At 40.9% G+C, this 13,316-nt stretch overlaps 1 protein-coding gene across 1 annotated transcript in view; it reads left to right on the forward strand.

Annotated features, from left to right (window-relative positions):
• Positions 1-13,316, forward strand: part of LOC121958366 (ankyrin repeat and fibronectin type-III domain-containing protein 1) — a 169,049-nt gene that overhangs the window by 30,649 nt on the left and 125,084 nt on the right. The window contains exons 4-5 of the mRNA XM_042507254.1: positions 3,896-4,077; positions 8,966-9,201. Of these exons, the coding sequence (XP_042363188.1) occupies positions 3,896-4,077; positions 8,966-9,201 (418 nt within the window). The remainder of the gene's footprint in view (positions 1-3,895; positions 4,078-8,965; positions 9,202-13,316) is intronic.

A 13,316-nucleotide genomic window follows, 5' to 3' on the forward strand; every position in this document is an offset into this window, starting at 1 on the left:
CAACAGCTTGTAAAAGACAAAGAAAACACAGAAATGGACCAATCGCCCAGGCTTTAATGCATGTTGTTCACAAGTGATGTTGCTGTACCGAATGCTAGCCAGTTTACATCAGCCTACGAACCCATTCGCGATGTAAAGGCAAACAGAAAAAAAACCCATAAGGTTTGTAGTTTTCAGAGGAGCTCCCCAATGGGCAACTCCTCTCGGGGAGTCCCTAGAAGCTGGTCTGAAGTGAGAACACATTAATACTGAATTAGACTTTTAATGAATGGCTCACTAACAAGCAGTAAGTTTGGCTTATGAATGAGTAACTATGTGCAATTTAACTGGCTTCAGAAGGGCATTGCATTATTAACTTGAGCATTCATTAGAGCTGCATGGAGAATGTTTCAGATTGGATTTAGCAAAAGATACATAGGCTGGTAGTCATTATTCTGAATTGTTTCAGTTTGGGTTAAATTTTAAAATGCGTCAAACCTCCGTAGGAATGTGTGTAAAAAGGAGTATGTGTGTGTGTTAAAAGTTGATTCAGCACCATGGATAGTTCTCACTCCAGCGTTCATCATGCTACCAGAGACAGATTTCCGTTTAGTCAGGCTTTAGTGATGATGCAACCTATACAGCAGCCAGAGTCAAGGTTGAGGGAATAAACTCACCGTGCATTGCTCTACTCAGCTACTCAGAAATAGGTTTTAATGTCAGGGTTGGAAAAATACTTCAACAGTTGCAGTTTCACATTACACAGCTGAGAGAGGAGAGTCAAGGGGCTGCATGTACTAATTTTAGCATTAAAATAGGTCACTAATACAAATTGCTGTACATCCATTGCACTAAAACCTGCTCTTGTAATAGTGGGAGCAAATAGTATTTTAGCCTGCAGCAAGAAAGAGAACAAAAGTTTTCTGAGCTCTGCTTATTGTCAATCAAGTGCAGAAGGAGATAGAGGGAAGAAACCAAACATGTTGGCATAGTGCAAGAGTTAACAGAAACAGCACTTAAAAATAAAAGCTTGACATGTTCATGAGTCACTTGTTGTCCATTCAGAATGGACCTACGACCCACCAGTTGGGAACCACTGACATGAAGTGTATTTTCACACCGTCATCCTACAATTCTTTATTTATCTCTCCTCCCTAATTTTAAGTACCTCATTGTGTTGTTCTTCAACATCTTATTCATTCTCTCATATTTCAACACTGTTGCACACACACACTTCAACAAAGAAAGTGAGTTGTCTCCCTCGACTGCTGCGCCAGAGATAATACATTTTGGCAACAGAAAAACGTGTGATACACTTCATGCTTACAACTCAGGGCAAGACATTGTTTTCGTGAAAATGCAGATTGCTTCTCAGAGGCAAAAAAAAAAAGCCTCTTCTCTCCCCCTGTTTTTTTGTAGACAGAGTCGCTTAGCAACAGGTTTGTAGGATGAGTGAGGCCCAAATTGTCAGAGTGGCCTGGGCCGGCTGTTCAACCCAGTGTGTTATCATCATGATGTGCTGGTGGGAGGCCAACAACTCTGTTTGCGCGGTTGTACGTGTGCGCATGTGTTTACCACTGGACACCGAGTTGTTTCATCTCATGCCAGCTGTGACGAGTTGCATGTGTATGTGTGTGTGTGTGTGTGTGTGTGTGTGTGTGTGTGTGTGTGTGCTTGCTTCAAGCAAACACTGTTTCATGCAAGTCAGTATAGAGTTCTGGTGAGTGAGAAACCTGCCTGTTTCTATTACTATCAAAATGTGTGTGCAGTGCCTGCATATTTCACACTATCAGCAGCTCTTCCTGTGATATTCAGTGATACAAAAGCATTATTCATCATCACCCGTCCCGGCTCCTCAATGGCTCTGCTTTGAATCTCATCCAGGGATTCTGTGATCCCAGGTCAAATATTCACAACTGCAACACCCACCTTCTCTATCAGGGGAGTAGTTTACTAGCTGACAGCAGGCAGATGTCAGTACTTTGCTTCTCGAGCCTGCGGATGTGCTGACTTAGAGCTGGCTGTCGGTTTACCTGATAGCTCCCAAGTGATAAATAGCCCCAAGCCTGAAAATACATCCTGAGCCAGACATCCAAGGGAGTTAAAAGACGGCTGAAGTATTTTACACGAACACAGGCACATTATTAAGAGTTTTACTCGAGAGCACTTGTCTGGAAAATGATGTTAATCATGCCCCTAAGAAGGCTGCTATTCAATGCATACACAACTAATTGATGCAGCATCATTTGATTCTCTCATTAATTAATTACTGATTGATAATCTGCTATTGCAAAGAGAAGCATTTAATGAATTAGATATGATCTCATTCACAGATCAAAGGCTAATATAATTGGCTGTCTTACATCAGATAATGTTGATGATATTTGATTATTCTCATTGGATGATTCGTGAACTATTGACACAATGGTATTATAACCATTTTTTTTTCATATATAAGCCATTTATATGCAACCATGAATTTGTGTTGCATGTAACAGTCCCCACAGGATGTTGCGAATTTTGAAAACAGGAACAAGTGCAATGTTATATTATACCATTATACCTAAATGACAGAGTAGGCTGAAGTCCACTGACTTCCAAAACTGCTCATATTGATAGTCCTAAAACGACATATTACTATTCCAAGGGTCACAGTTTATATATATATGTTGCCTTAATTTGATGCACTGTTCTTTCAGTACATTAACTTGATAACGTTGTTTGAGTCCCAATCTGCCACTGATGCTTGTGTGAAAATCAAAATGAGACAAATAAATCTCATATCTTAATATCAGCCTGTTGCATTTATTTTCCAATATCACTCCATCTCACTGAAAACGCCAGGACACATCAGCCTGGGGGAACTGAGCTCGCATGTCTTCAGCTGATTTCCAACCTCATGTGTTCTGTGCCCAAACTAATCACGCAACAGTCTGGAGGTCAGACATCCTCCACTTCTGCCGGGGCTGAGTCTGATGTCTGAAATGCTGGCCACGATTCATTGAATTTGATCACATCAAGCTGATCAGAGCTGCCGTCGGGAGAGGGATTCGCTGCAGTGACTCAGTATTGTTTTGGTTTTTTTTGTCAGGTCTTATCTCTGTTCTGTTATACATGAAACAAAAGATTTTAGGGATGATTTTATGTAATATTAATCCCATCTGTTGTAGTGTAATGTAATACTGGCAATCTAGTCTTTTTGTTTCAGCTACTTGCCTAAAGATGTGAACAACATAAAACTGCACAACGGTGTGTTGCACATGTTTACACTTACAATATTGTTAACAAAACACACACCTGTGTCTTCCTTTAAAATACATACAAAACCACCTCACCTCTTGTCATTAATACACGCAGATTATTCAACCATGTTTTGGCTTGTCACCACTTTGCTATTAAGCCGATCTTGTGATTGTGGCTATTGATTGGTGTCCTGCCGGAGCGCGTGTGGTATTAACCGCTATAAAAGAAAGCAGTTTCAATTGGTTGTGTTCTAAATGGCCTCCAGCTTGATTATGCTGAGGTGGAAGCAATTTCACTATTGATCAGTGCAGCTGTGCTCTTGGTGCTCATTAAGCTGTGTGTGTGTGTGTGTGTGTGTGTGTGTGTGTGTGTGTGTGTGTGTGTGTGTGTGTGTGTGTGTGTGTGTGTGTGTGTGTACACACTTGGCATTGCATTGCACAGTAATGGCTTAAAGGATATGTTAACAGTCTTAAAATAGGTGCTGCATGAACATTAAAACAGGTCTGTCTTACGGTAATTATTCCTATTCCTGTTCACACTGACCATTAAAAGATCCCTAAATGTGCTTCCACTGATGGGGGGAGTTTTAATAGACATTTTCACAGGCTGTTATTGTGATAATAACTGGATACAAAATGCTCCATGTAATCGCCTGTTTTTACTGTCCAATCAGGTCACTGGAAAGGAAGCTGCAGAGACCCATACTGGCTAAGTCCCGCACTCTCCCCAGCATCCCCCAGTCTCCTACAGTCTCCAGGGTCCATCACTCCGATCTCATTGGAGGGAGCCCTCCTCGCAGAAAGAACCTGCCCACTGACACCAGCCACCCAAAGGCCTGCACTCTGCCACCTGCAGGTAAAGATAACATGGAAATCAACAACTACAGTCATTTTTTCTCACTGTACGGGGAATGTGTGTTTACCAAAGGCAGCTTTGTAAAATCGATTGCAATTCTTTCATCTCCTCGGATGTTTATTCACATAAAGTCTATAGCAAATCTCTAATCTGACTTTTACACAGCTTGAGTAAATTCTCCAAAAAACTACACACTTCACACAACTCTGGTATCGTCGCCCAGGACATTCTTTTCATCCTGAGATGACTTATGTTGTAGGAAATGGGATAGTTTCTCATTCATTCACCAACAATCACTTTGTGCCTTCATAGTAATAGTCTTGTAAGTAGTCGAATAAGATAAATGTCTTGCTCTTACCAGCGCTGTTTGATGGACTTGGTTTCTGGGAGACCTCCTAATGCATGTGCCTCTTGAACTATCGATCGGGTAAGTGGTGTCATGCCGGAGATACAAGATGAAAGAGGCCACTAAAGCTTAAACGAAAGTCGCAGATATGTCAAACCTATCCTGTTTCCTTTCAAACTTCCACAAACGCTTTGCTGCTTTGATATTTGCTCCACCTGATGTAGAGCACATGGCAGCTCGCTGTCTCTGCAGGAGCGTGTGCAAGAAAGATACATCCTCTTTTCTTCCTTCTTCTTCTTGCCTCTAAATCAAACACAATTCCTTCACCTGAACGGCGGAAAACTGTCATGGAGAATCCTGAAGCTGTAACCTGCTGACAGAGATAGCTTTCATCTTATGGATGGATGAGTTTTTTTTTTTTTTGAAAGGATGAAAACATTTACAGGTGAAGATTTTTTTGTGTGAAAGGAAACCCTTTGTGCAATGCTTTGAGTCTTACAAATCTAAAAGGAGCTCTTCTCTAAAATCTCTGAATGAACGCGTCACAAAATCATCCACACATTTCTTCAGGATATGAAACCTAGGCTCGGGCTTGCTTTTAAACAGTTTCAAAAGTGACCTACATACAGTATGTTTTAATACATTCATAATTTCTCAGTGGATAATTAAACATCAGATGATTCTGCTTCTAGCAGCTCTCAGGCTCTAAAGTGGGTCATTTGTAAAGCAATCTTCTCTCCATCCTTTTAACACTGAGTCCAAGATGTGGACAGCTGCCACAACTGTCAGAAAGCTAAACTGCCGTCACATCTAACATCCTCACACAACCTTCTCCTCATTCACATGCACTGACAAGCACGCACTGTCAACAGTGGTCTGTCACTGCTGATTGACATGGCATAACTCAACTTGATCAAAAAGCTACCCCAAAGCCATCAGATGGATGAGAATTGTCACTTTTCAAGTTGTCAGGATGAAGAAAAATGCTGCGTTATTATCATCCTTATTTGGGATGTTTAATACAAGAGAAGCTTGCACAGGAGGCCCTCCGCTTCCTGAAACCGCACTCTACCCTCCGTGTAGCTTTTGAGAGACGAGAAATGTGCAACTTTACAAAGACAGAAAAGAAACGGAAAACATCAGAGAAGAAGAACTTATTAAAATAAGGCAAAGTTTGCCACTTGAAGTAAACCAAAGTCCCGGTGGATTCACAGTGAGACAGGCGGCAACACAGGAGGTGCCAAGTTGGAAATAAACTCAAACAAGCACAAAGTTTTCACAATGCAGTCAAACAACACAGTCACTCAAAAGCTTCTTTTTCTTCCAACCGCAGAGTCACCATACAGCCTTGAAATTAATTTTGACCATAAATAAACTATGAATTATCAGATAAAGAAACCTAAAAATGAACCTTCCAGAAAACTTCAATTCCAGCACACCAAGAGTAAGAGGAATATTGTAATGTTCAATATGTTTTTGGAAACTCCACATTTTATCCCAAGTGCCAAAAACCTGAGGGCAAATTTGCATTTTGTTCAGATTCAGTTAATATTCAGCACTTTCTTGTGGATGCAGTGGTTGAAGTTAATAAATAAAGAAGGAAACAAGTTGTGATGGGCTTTCTCCAGCTATGATTCAGAAACCTGCAACTTAAAATGAATGTGGGCCAGGGGCGTTAAATGGGGTGTCAGCAGCCCCTTCCCTACATCTGACACCCTTGATCAGATCTCTGAAACTTCGAAGGCATCAACATTTCCATATGCATCTCTATCAGCTCAGCTAAATTTGTGCAAAAATTCATGCTCTTGTGTCTATTTTGCAAATGTTTGTGGAGCTTTTTGTGGTTGGCTTTGCACGGTGTTGGCATGTGGCTGTGAGTTACTCATCAGGATGATGGAAATCAACTCACCAGCCTCTCTTCCTGCCGACTTCTGCTAGCTAGCCAGGTCGAGGTTTGCAAATATAAACATCAGTAAATATTGAGGAAAACATTGACAATCCTGCTAGCCACTGTACAGGCACTGAAAAATATACTGGACGACCCCGATGCCACATCAGTTTCCAGCAGCATATCAGGAACTGTAGCGTCCTTTGATTCACTGAAGCTTGGTTAAATCCTGGATAGCGACAGTCAAGCAGGAGGTTCCTTTTTTTATGCACTGATCTGACAGAACAGAGGACTCTGGTGACGAGAGGAGGGATGTGCAGTTTCTGGACTGGTTTTTGTGTGGCTGTGATGCTATAGTGCTGACAAAATCTGTCTACAGACGCACGGACAGCTGGACAGACGGATGGACGGACAGACAAAACACAGGACATATAAACACCTAGCAAAATACTCCAAACTGCTTCTGTGGTAGATCCCACTTTAATGGGTGTCTCAAGGACTGAATTTTGTCATGATGACACACACACAGACTGACAAGGTGAAAATAACACCAGCCGTTGCAACGTTGTGGCTGGCAAACACACTCTCTCCCTCCTTCCCGCCAACTCTCTTTATCTTCCACTGTCGCACCCTCGCTCTCGTTTGAACTACATACGAGAACGTCCTCAATAACCCCACTTTGGTAGAGGAGCACTGAGCCAACCTCAGCCCTCACCGCTCTAATCCAATAAATCTTTACTGTTACTACGCCTAATGGTTCTGGACTTAATGACGTTCCTTGTCATTAAGTGGTGACATTCCATTTTATGTCCTCACATTACCTTGTCTGATTCTGATTGGCTGTCTTTTCGTCTGTTTTCTCTTGCCCTACTGCTGCTCTGTTTCAAATATCAAATTGAGAGAGACGGTCTCACGTTGCCCCTTGTTGCCTAGCAACCACTGTCATCGACCATGATGCTGTCTCACCCTGTCTACCACTCTCTCTCTCACTTAATCTCTCCAGTAGCTGGGAAAACTTTTTTTTTGCTTTTTAAATTCAAGTTGTTTAATAAGCCAGCTACACTTCATTCACGGATTTAAGCAACATCCCATATTAGTGACAAGTATGCCTCTGAGCTCGCATTGGGAGTTGCTCCCTAGTCATTTTGTTGCAGAATTATTTGGCTCAGCTTTGGAAGCCAGATGCGTTTTTGGCTGCTGCTCAGACAGTGGAACTGATACTGTAATATTTCATACTCTGAAGATCATTCATAAGAGCTCACAAAGACGGCTGCCGCCAAAAGACTTGCTGTTCAAATCTTTTAATAAAGAATGCTGTTACAAGTCAGTTCTAAGGCTTAATATAAATTTGTCTTAGTACACAAAACATTGGATCCACACTTCAGAACCTTGGTGGGTTAAGGAAGAATATTTTGCTGGCTTGTCTGAAACAACAAAATATTTTTGTATTTTTTGTTCGACGTTAATTAATCTAAGTGACTGGCAGTTTTTCGGGATGTTTCAATCTGATCTCAAACATTGGTATCAGAGCTGATCAAGTTTTTTTTTTTTAACAGATCAGTATCGGGATATTGAGCTTTATTGAGCAAGATGTGATGCTTTGTTTTACGGCAGCTGTCACACAGGTGTTTTTGATAATGATGCTTTCATGCACGGCAACAAGTGCAACCACCATCAACTCTCCCCTCTGCTGAGCTCCTCTGTGTGTGTCTGAGCCCTGACGCAGGTAATACATTACATTTTATAAACAATAAATAAAACACAGTATGAGACTCTTTATAGTATTTTACCTCATTTATGTGAACTCGTTTCTTTTCGGCTCACTGTCAGTCTTTTGCGTATGCAGGAGAGCCAATGACACTCAACACGCCATTTATAATATGCTTTCTACCCTTTAAATTCCTTTAGGTTTGATTTGAATTTTTATTTGAATCATATGTTAACTTATGCTTCAAATCTTTACAGTATAAAAAAAGCCTTAACTTGATGTTTTTTCACTGGAAATGAAATGTCAGTGTACCTTGCCTTGATAGACAGAGTTGCTGTTGCCTACCCAGCATGCATCAGATAAGTAACTGAAAGACCAATAAGTGTTTTTCATGTGTGCTGTTAGCCAGGAGCAGGACGTTGACAGGGCGTCTGACGAACATGAAATGCAGAGCGATGGAAGTCGGCTGTGATTAGTGCAGTGGCGCTCCGCTTTGACAGGACAAATCCATCTCTGTTGTGTGACTGTGAAAGCTCAGCCATCATGTCAAGTTGCAGAAAAAAATGCCACCGTCGCTGCAAATTTGTTCCTTCCTCTTCATTTTACATGAGCCATCATTTCTGTGGAGCGTATGGAATCCTAATCAAGTTGTTAAGGAGGCAGGCTGAGAATAATGTTCTTGTTTGAAATATTCCACCTCAAAAGGAAGCTCGATTACATACAGGAAATATTTTATGAAAGCAATCAGCAGACGACATTCTGCAAATTGTGGAGTAAGTTTGCAATGATTACGTTGTAGAAATAAATATTCATTATCTATCCAACCTGTTTCACACATCTCCAACCCTTCTCTTTCGTTTGTATTTCTTCTTCCTGTGTTTTCTCCCTGACAGTCTCCCGATCTAATCATTTGTGCTAATTTTTGCACCTGTCTATTTTCCCTCAGGGGAACTGTGGCGTTTGGAGGATGACATGGAGGGTGAAGATGAGCCTGAGCATGTTGGTTGCAACGAGGCCCGCCCTCGTTCCCAGTCGCCCTTTTCCCACTTCCGGGCACGAGCTGCCTACCTTCGGAAGAGTGTCTCAGCAGATGACCACCTGGACATGGGCTCCGACTTCAACTCTGGGACCGTGGTCCAGGGAAAGCCGACCCGCAGCAAGGGCAAGCTGAAGAGAAAATTTGTAAGTTTGATCCCTCTTTTCCTTTATTTTTGCTAAAATTAAATTACAAAATGATATCAGATGTCCCACAGTCAAAAGAATGAATTCCTTCTGACATGTGCTCACACATACACCCACGCAGGCCCGTGTACTCAGACCGAACAATGGCACAGTGCCACCCTCTGGTTTTTGCTTTGACAGAAGTGTTGAGTGGATTGAAGGTGATCCCTCAGAGGTTGCTATAGTGCATATGGTTGTGTAGAAGAACATGGCTTAAGTCTTCTTACTCGCTGTGAGAATGTGCCGTCATGCAGACATTCACAGCAGCTCTCAAATGCCGACAGCAGGACTCTCTGTCTCTCTGCACTTCATGTCTGTTATTCTCTAACTATCTCTCACCTCCCTTTATCTTCAAAACTTTATCACTTTCAGGACTGTATTACATTAAATTAATATCAATAATATCCCTGTGATATCACTCCAATTATAAAGTTTAACGAATTAAAGTACCGCTACTCAAGCTGTCAACTTTGGCAGCCCAAAGCTGCTGGCTGGTTTCTGGCTTTTGAAATTGCTGGGCGCTGACCTAGCTCTCCATGTTTTATTCAGCTGAGAAAGAATCATGTCTAATTTTTGACTGTTCTTTTAGATTTAAATTGAAATTTTAATTTGTGCACTGAATCAAACGAATTAAATTGTAAAAATGTAATTGTTTCTCCCATTTTTCAGAGGTTTAAGTTAAAGAAAATTATTATTATTATCCACAAAAGACAAATTACGCTCAACTTTTAGTGGCAAAGTTGTTCAAATTAGTGTCCACTTTGACTTTTCCAAGATAATCCATCCACCTGACAGGCGTGGCACATCAAGGCGCTGATTTAACAGCATCGTTACTACATTGCTGTGCCCTGGGATGGTCACTAAAAGGCCACTCTAAAATGTGCAGTTTGATCACACCACACAATGCCACAGATGTCCCAAGTTTTGATGGAGCGTGCCATTGGCATGCTGACTGCAGGAACCTGTGAAAAATGGGAGCAAAAAACAAAAATGTTGCATTTAAATTTCTGTTCAGTGTACAGTATATTTTATTACATTTACCTGCCAGTGAGGTTATACTTTCAGATCAGCTTGTCTGATTGTTTGTCTATTGCACGAAATTTCGTGCAAGGGTGTAACATGGGCCAAGGAGGAACCCATTTAATATTGGAGCAAACCCAAATCACGGGGTAGAAGCACAAATTATTTCCATTTTTTTTTTTTTTTTTTTTACATTTACAATTTAAAAGGGCATTTGTCCTTGGTGGAGGTCTATGCTCTCTTCTAGTTTCATTATGTCAAATCTTTTTGGGATGATGATGCCAGACAGCAGGCTTAGTAAATAAGCATTAAAGATTGAAGAGCTCTATATTGTCCCTTGGTCACTGGATCACGTAACTGGAGACCTCATTACCAGCCTGAACTTTGTAATTGGCTCTCCAGTGTCACAGGTGCAACAGGACACCAGCATAGGTAAGGGACAGTCTGGTGGGGGAGGTTTTCTGTCATATAGTGCTGGATGTATGCTGTCTAAAATGTGGTTGGACAGGAGATATTGCACTGATGAGAAAATAGTCTTTGAGATGTAATTGTGAGACAAGTATTTTTAAGAACCTGAAAGACCTGGATTTCAATTGGAATTTACATGTCAGAAGTCAAAAACTTTTAATTTTTCATCACGCTGACACATCTTGTGAGACGAGTTGAAGTTGGAGCACTTGTGGGCCAGACCTGAAGGTCTATTGCTGAACTGAAAAGAAAACTTTTATCACACATCAGCATCTCGACTTGAACATTCAAGTATATCTGTTGGTGCAATGGGGACGGCACTGGACCTGATGACCTGCCGCGTGTGTTTTAGGGTGAGATGTCACACACTCTTGTCTTGTTATAGCGCATTAGAGGTAGTGTTATTCCGGTGTTGTGATATCACAATATAGCATCATATCCAACCGCTCTTTTTCAACATGATACATTTGACGGATGCTTTTATTCAACATCCCTTTTAGGTGCAGCTCCAAAGGGACTGCGGTTTTGCTAGCCAGATGGAAAACAGACAGAAGAAAAAAAACATTAACAGATTATCAGAAAGATGGGTTATATAAGGCAGCGGTGTTCTGGTTTCCTCCTCTTAATTTCACCCTATATTCTTTCAGTTCATCTCCACCTATAAGAGACAAGTGTCATTTTTTTGGTAGGGATGGTTTTTATATCTTGATTCATGCCGCTTGTCTTTCGCTGTCTCAGACTGCCAGTCTCTCTTCTTTCGTTTGTCTGTACAAAAGCAGCTGCTCTGGCATGTTGGTTATGGATGTGAGGAGAATACATTCAGAGTAGCTCATTGCAGCTCATCACTCATACCCTCTTCGGGGCACCACTTGCTTCATGAAAATTACGATGACAAAAAAACTGCGGCTCAGCCTGCTGACTGCAATGTGAAGGCATGGAGGCGTTTAACTCCGGAGTGCAGGGACACAGCACAGAGCACGCCCTGTTGTCAGAACATTGATGCAGCAGCATGTATGGAGTTACACAGAAGACAGGTCCCGCTGTGTGTTAAAGGTTGAGTGTGCAGGATTTAGGGGGATATATTGAAATGAAATATAATGTAATGATCATGTTGTGTTAAGTGTATAATTGCTTAAAAATAAGACTCGCTATGTTTTTCTTACCATAGAATGAGCCGTTTATATCAATGCAGGGAGCGTGTCCACCATGCACTGCTATGTTTTTACAGTATCCCAAACTCTGTTTTCATGTTTTTTTTAGTTGACCTTTGTAGTTTGTAGCCCCTTTACAACTACAGCATTGGAAAAAAATATTTTTTTAAAAAAAACATGAAACTGCTTTAACCCTTTGAAACCTGAGGCAACATCACTTCTTTGCGCTGCTTTCAGATGCCTTTCACAAGTATTTAAAACTTCAAACCCTGAGAGTACTGGTGCGATTTCTATCAAAAAAATGGAAAAAGGCAATGAGCAACTTGGCAAGAAATGTTTCAGAAATTTGTAGATTTAATTTAATGTCAAGGGACAAAAAAGCAAAAAGCTAGGAAAAAGTATATTTATAATTATCATAATCAGATAATTGATAATATGTTTTGTTTTGTTTTTTAAACAATTTTCAGAGTGAGAGAGAGAATTTAGCCTATTGTTTGTAAGGCTGTGATGAATACCCTACCCTAACAGTATCATGTCGTCTCCAGCAACATTGCCTCTTTACATATCTGCTGCGTTGAAGGTCAAGTCTCTATTGCTATAAAACATTATTAGCGTAACTGTTTTATCTAGCAAAACAAAAATAAATTACACTTGCTCTTACATAGACAAATCTCTGTAGGATTGTATGGTGGTTGTTTTTGTCCTCTGGTCTGTGCATACGTGCAGTGTGTGTACAGATGTATACATTAAGTCACGTTTGACTTAATAATCAGGCATATCTAGTCAGTGCCGTCTTCTGTTGTGACACTGTAAACAATGCCGCCTGCAGAACAGAACAGCCGGAGTTTGTCGAGATCCACAGTGTTGGTTTGACATCTGGGCACTGATCTGTAGTCACCTTCATGCTCAAGAAAGCATCTTGAGATGATGACAAATTACACCTGAAGGTGGTTTTCAGTCTAATTTCAATCTCAGGCAGCCTGTCCTGAGGTGATTCGCCTCATATCTATGCTCAAAATATATTCACAGTTTGTTGTTTTCATCAATCATAAATTAATCTCTTGACATGATAATCATTTGGGATTCATTTAATATGAGTTTGCAAGTGTCAATAACTAAGTGGAAATCTGTTTACTGCCATAGATATGTGCGTGTGTGAGTTTTATTTATGTATGAGTGTGTCTGTGCACTAATGCAGCTGGGGCTGAGTAACCACATAATCAAAGTACACACCGTATCATTCCTGTTGATTGAGCGGCTGTAACTACATAATTCTTGTTCGTGCTGATTTGCTGCACTTCAGTCTGACACGCTCTCTGTTTGTACGATGACTCACAAAGTTTCTCGATTAAATGAAACAAGGGGAGTCAATGTTCCCTTTATTTTTTTTCATAAACCGGTAAAAGCAAATCACAAGCTCATGATTCACCGGAAACC

This window comes from Plectropomus leopardus, chromosome 19 (genome assembly GCF_008729295.1).
Source record: "Plectropomus leopardus isolate mb chromosome 19, YSFRI_Pleo_2.0, whole genome shotgun sequence".
Lineage (NCBI taxonomy): Eukaryota > Metazoa > Chordata > Actinopteri > Perciformes > Serranidae > Plectropomus > Plectropomus leopardus.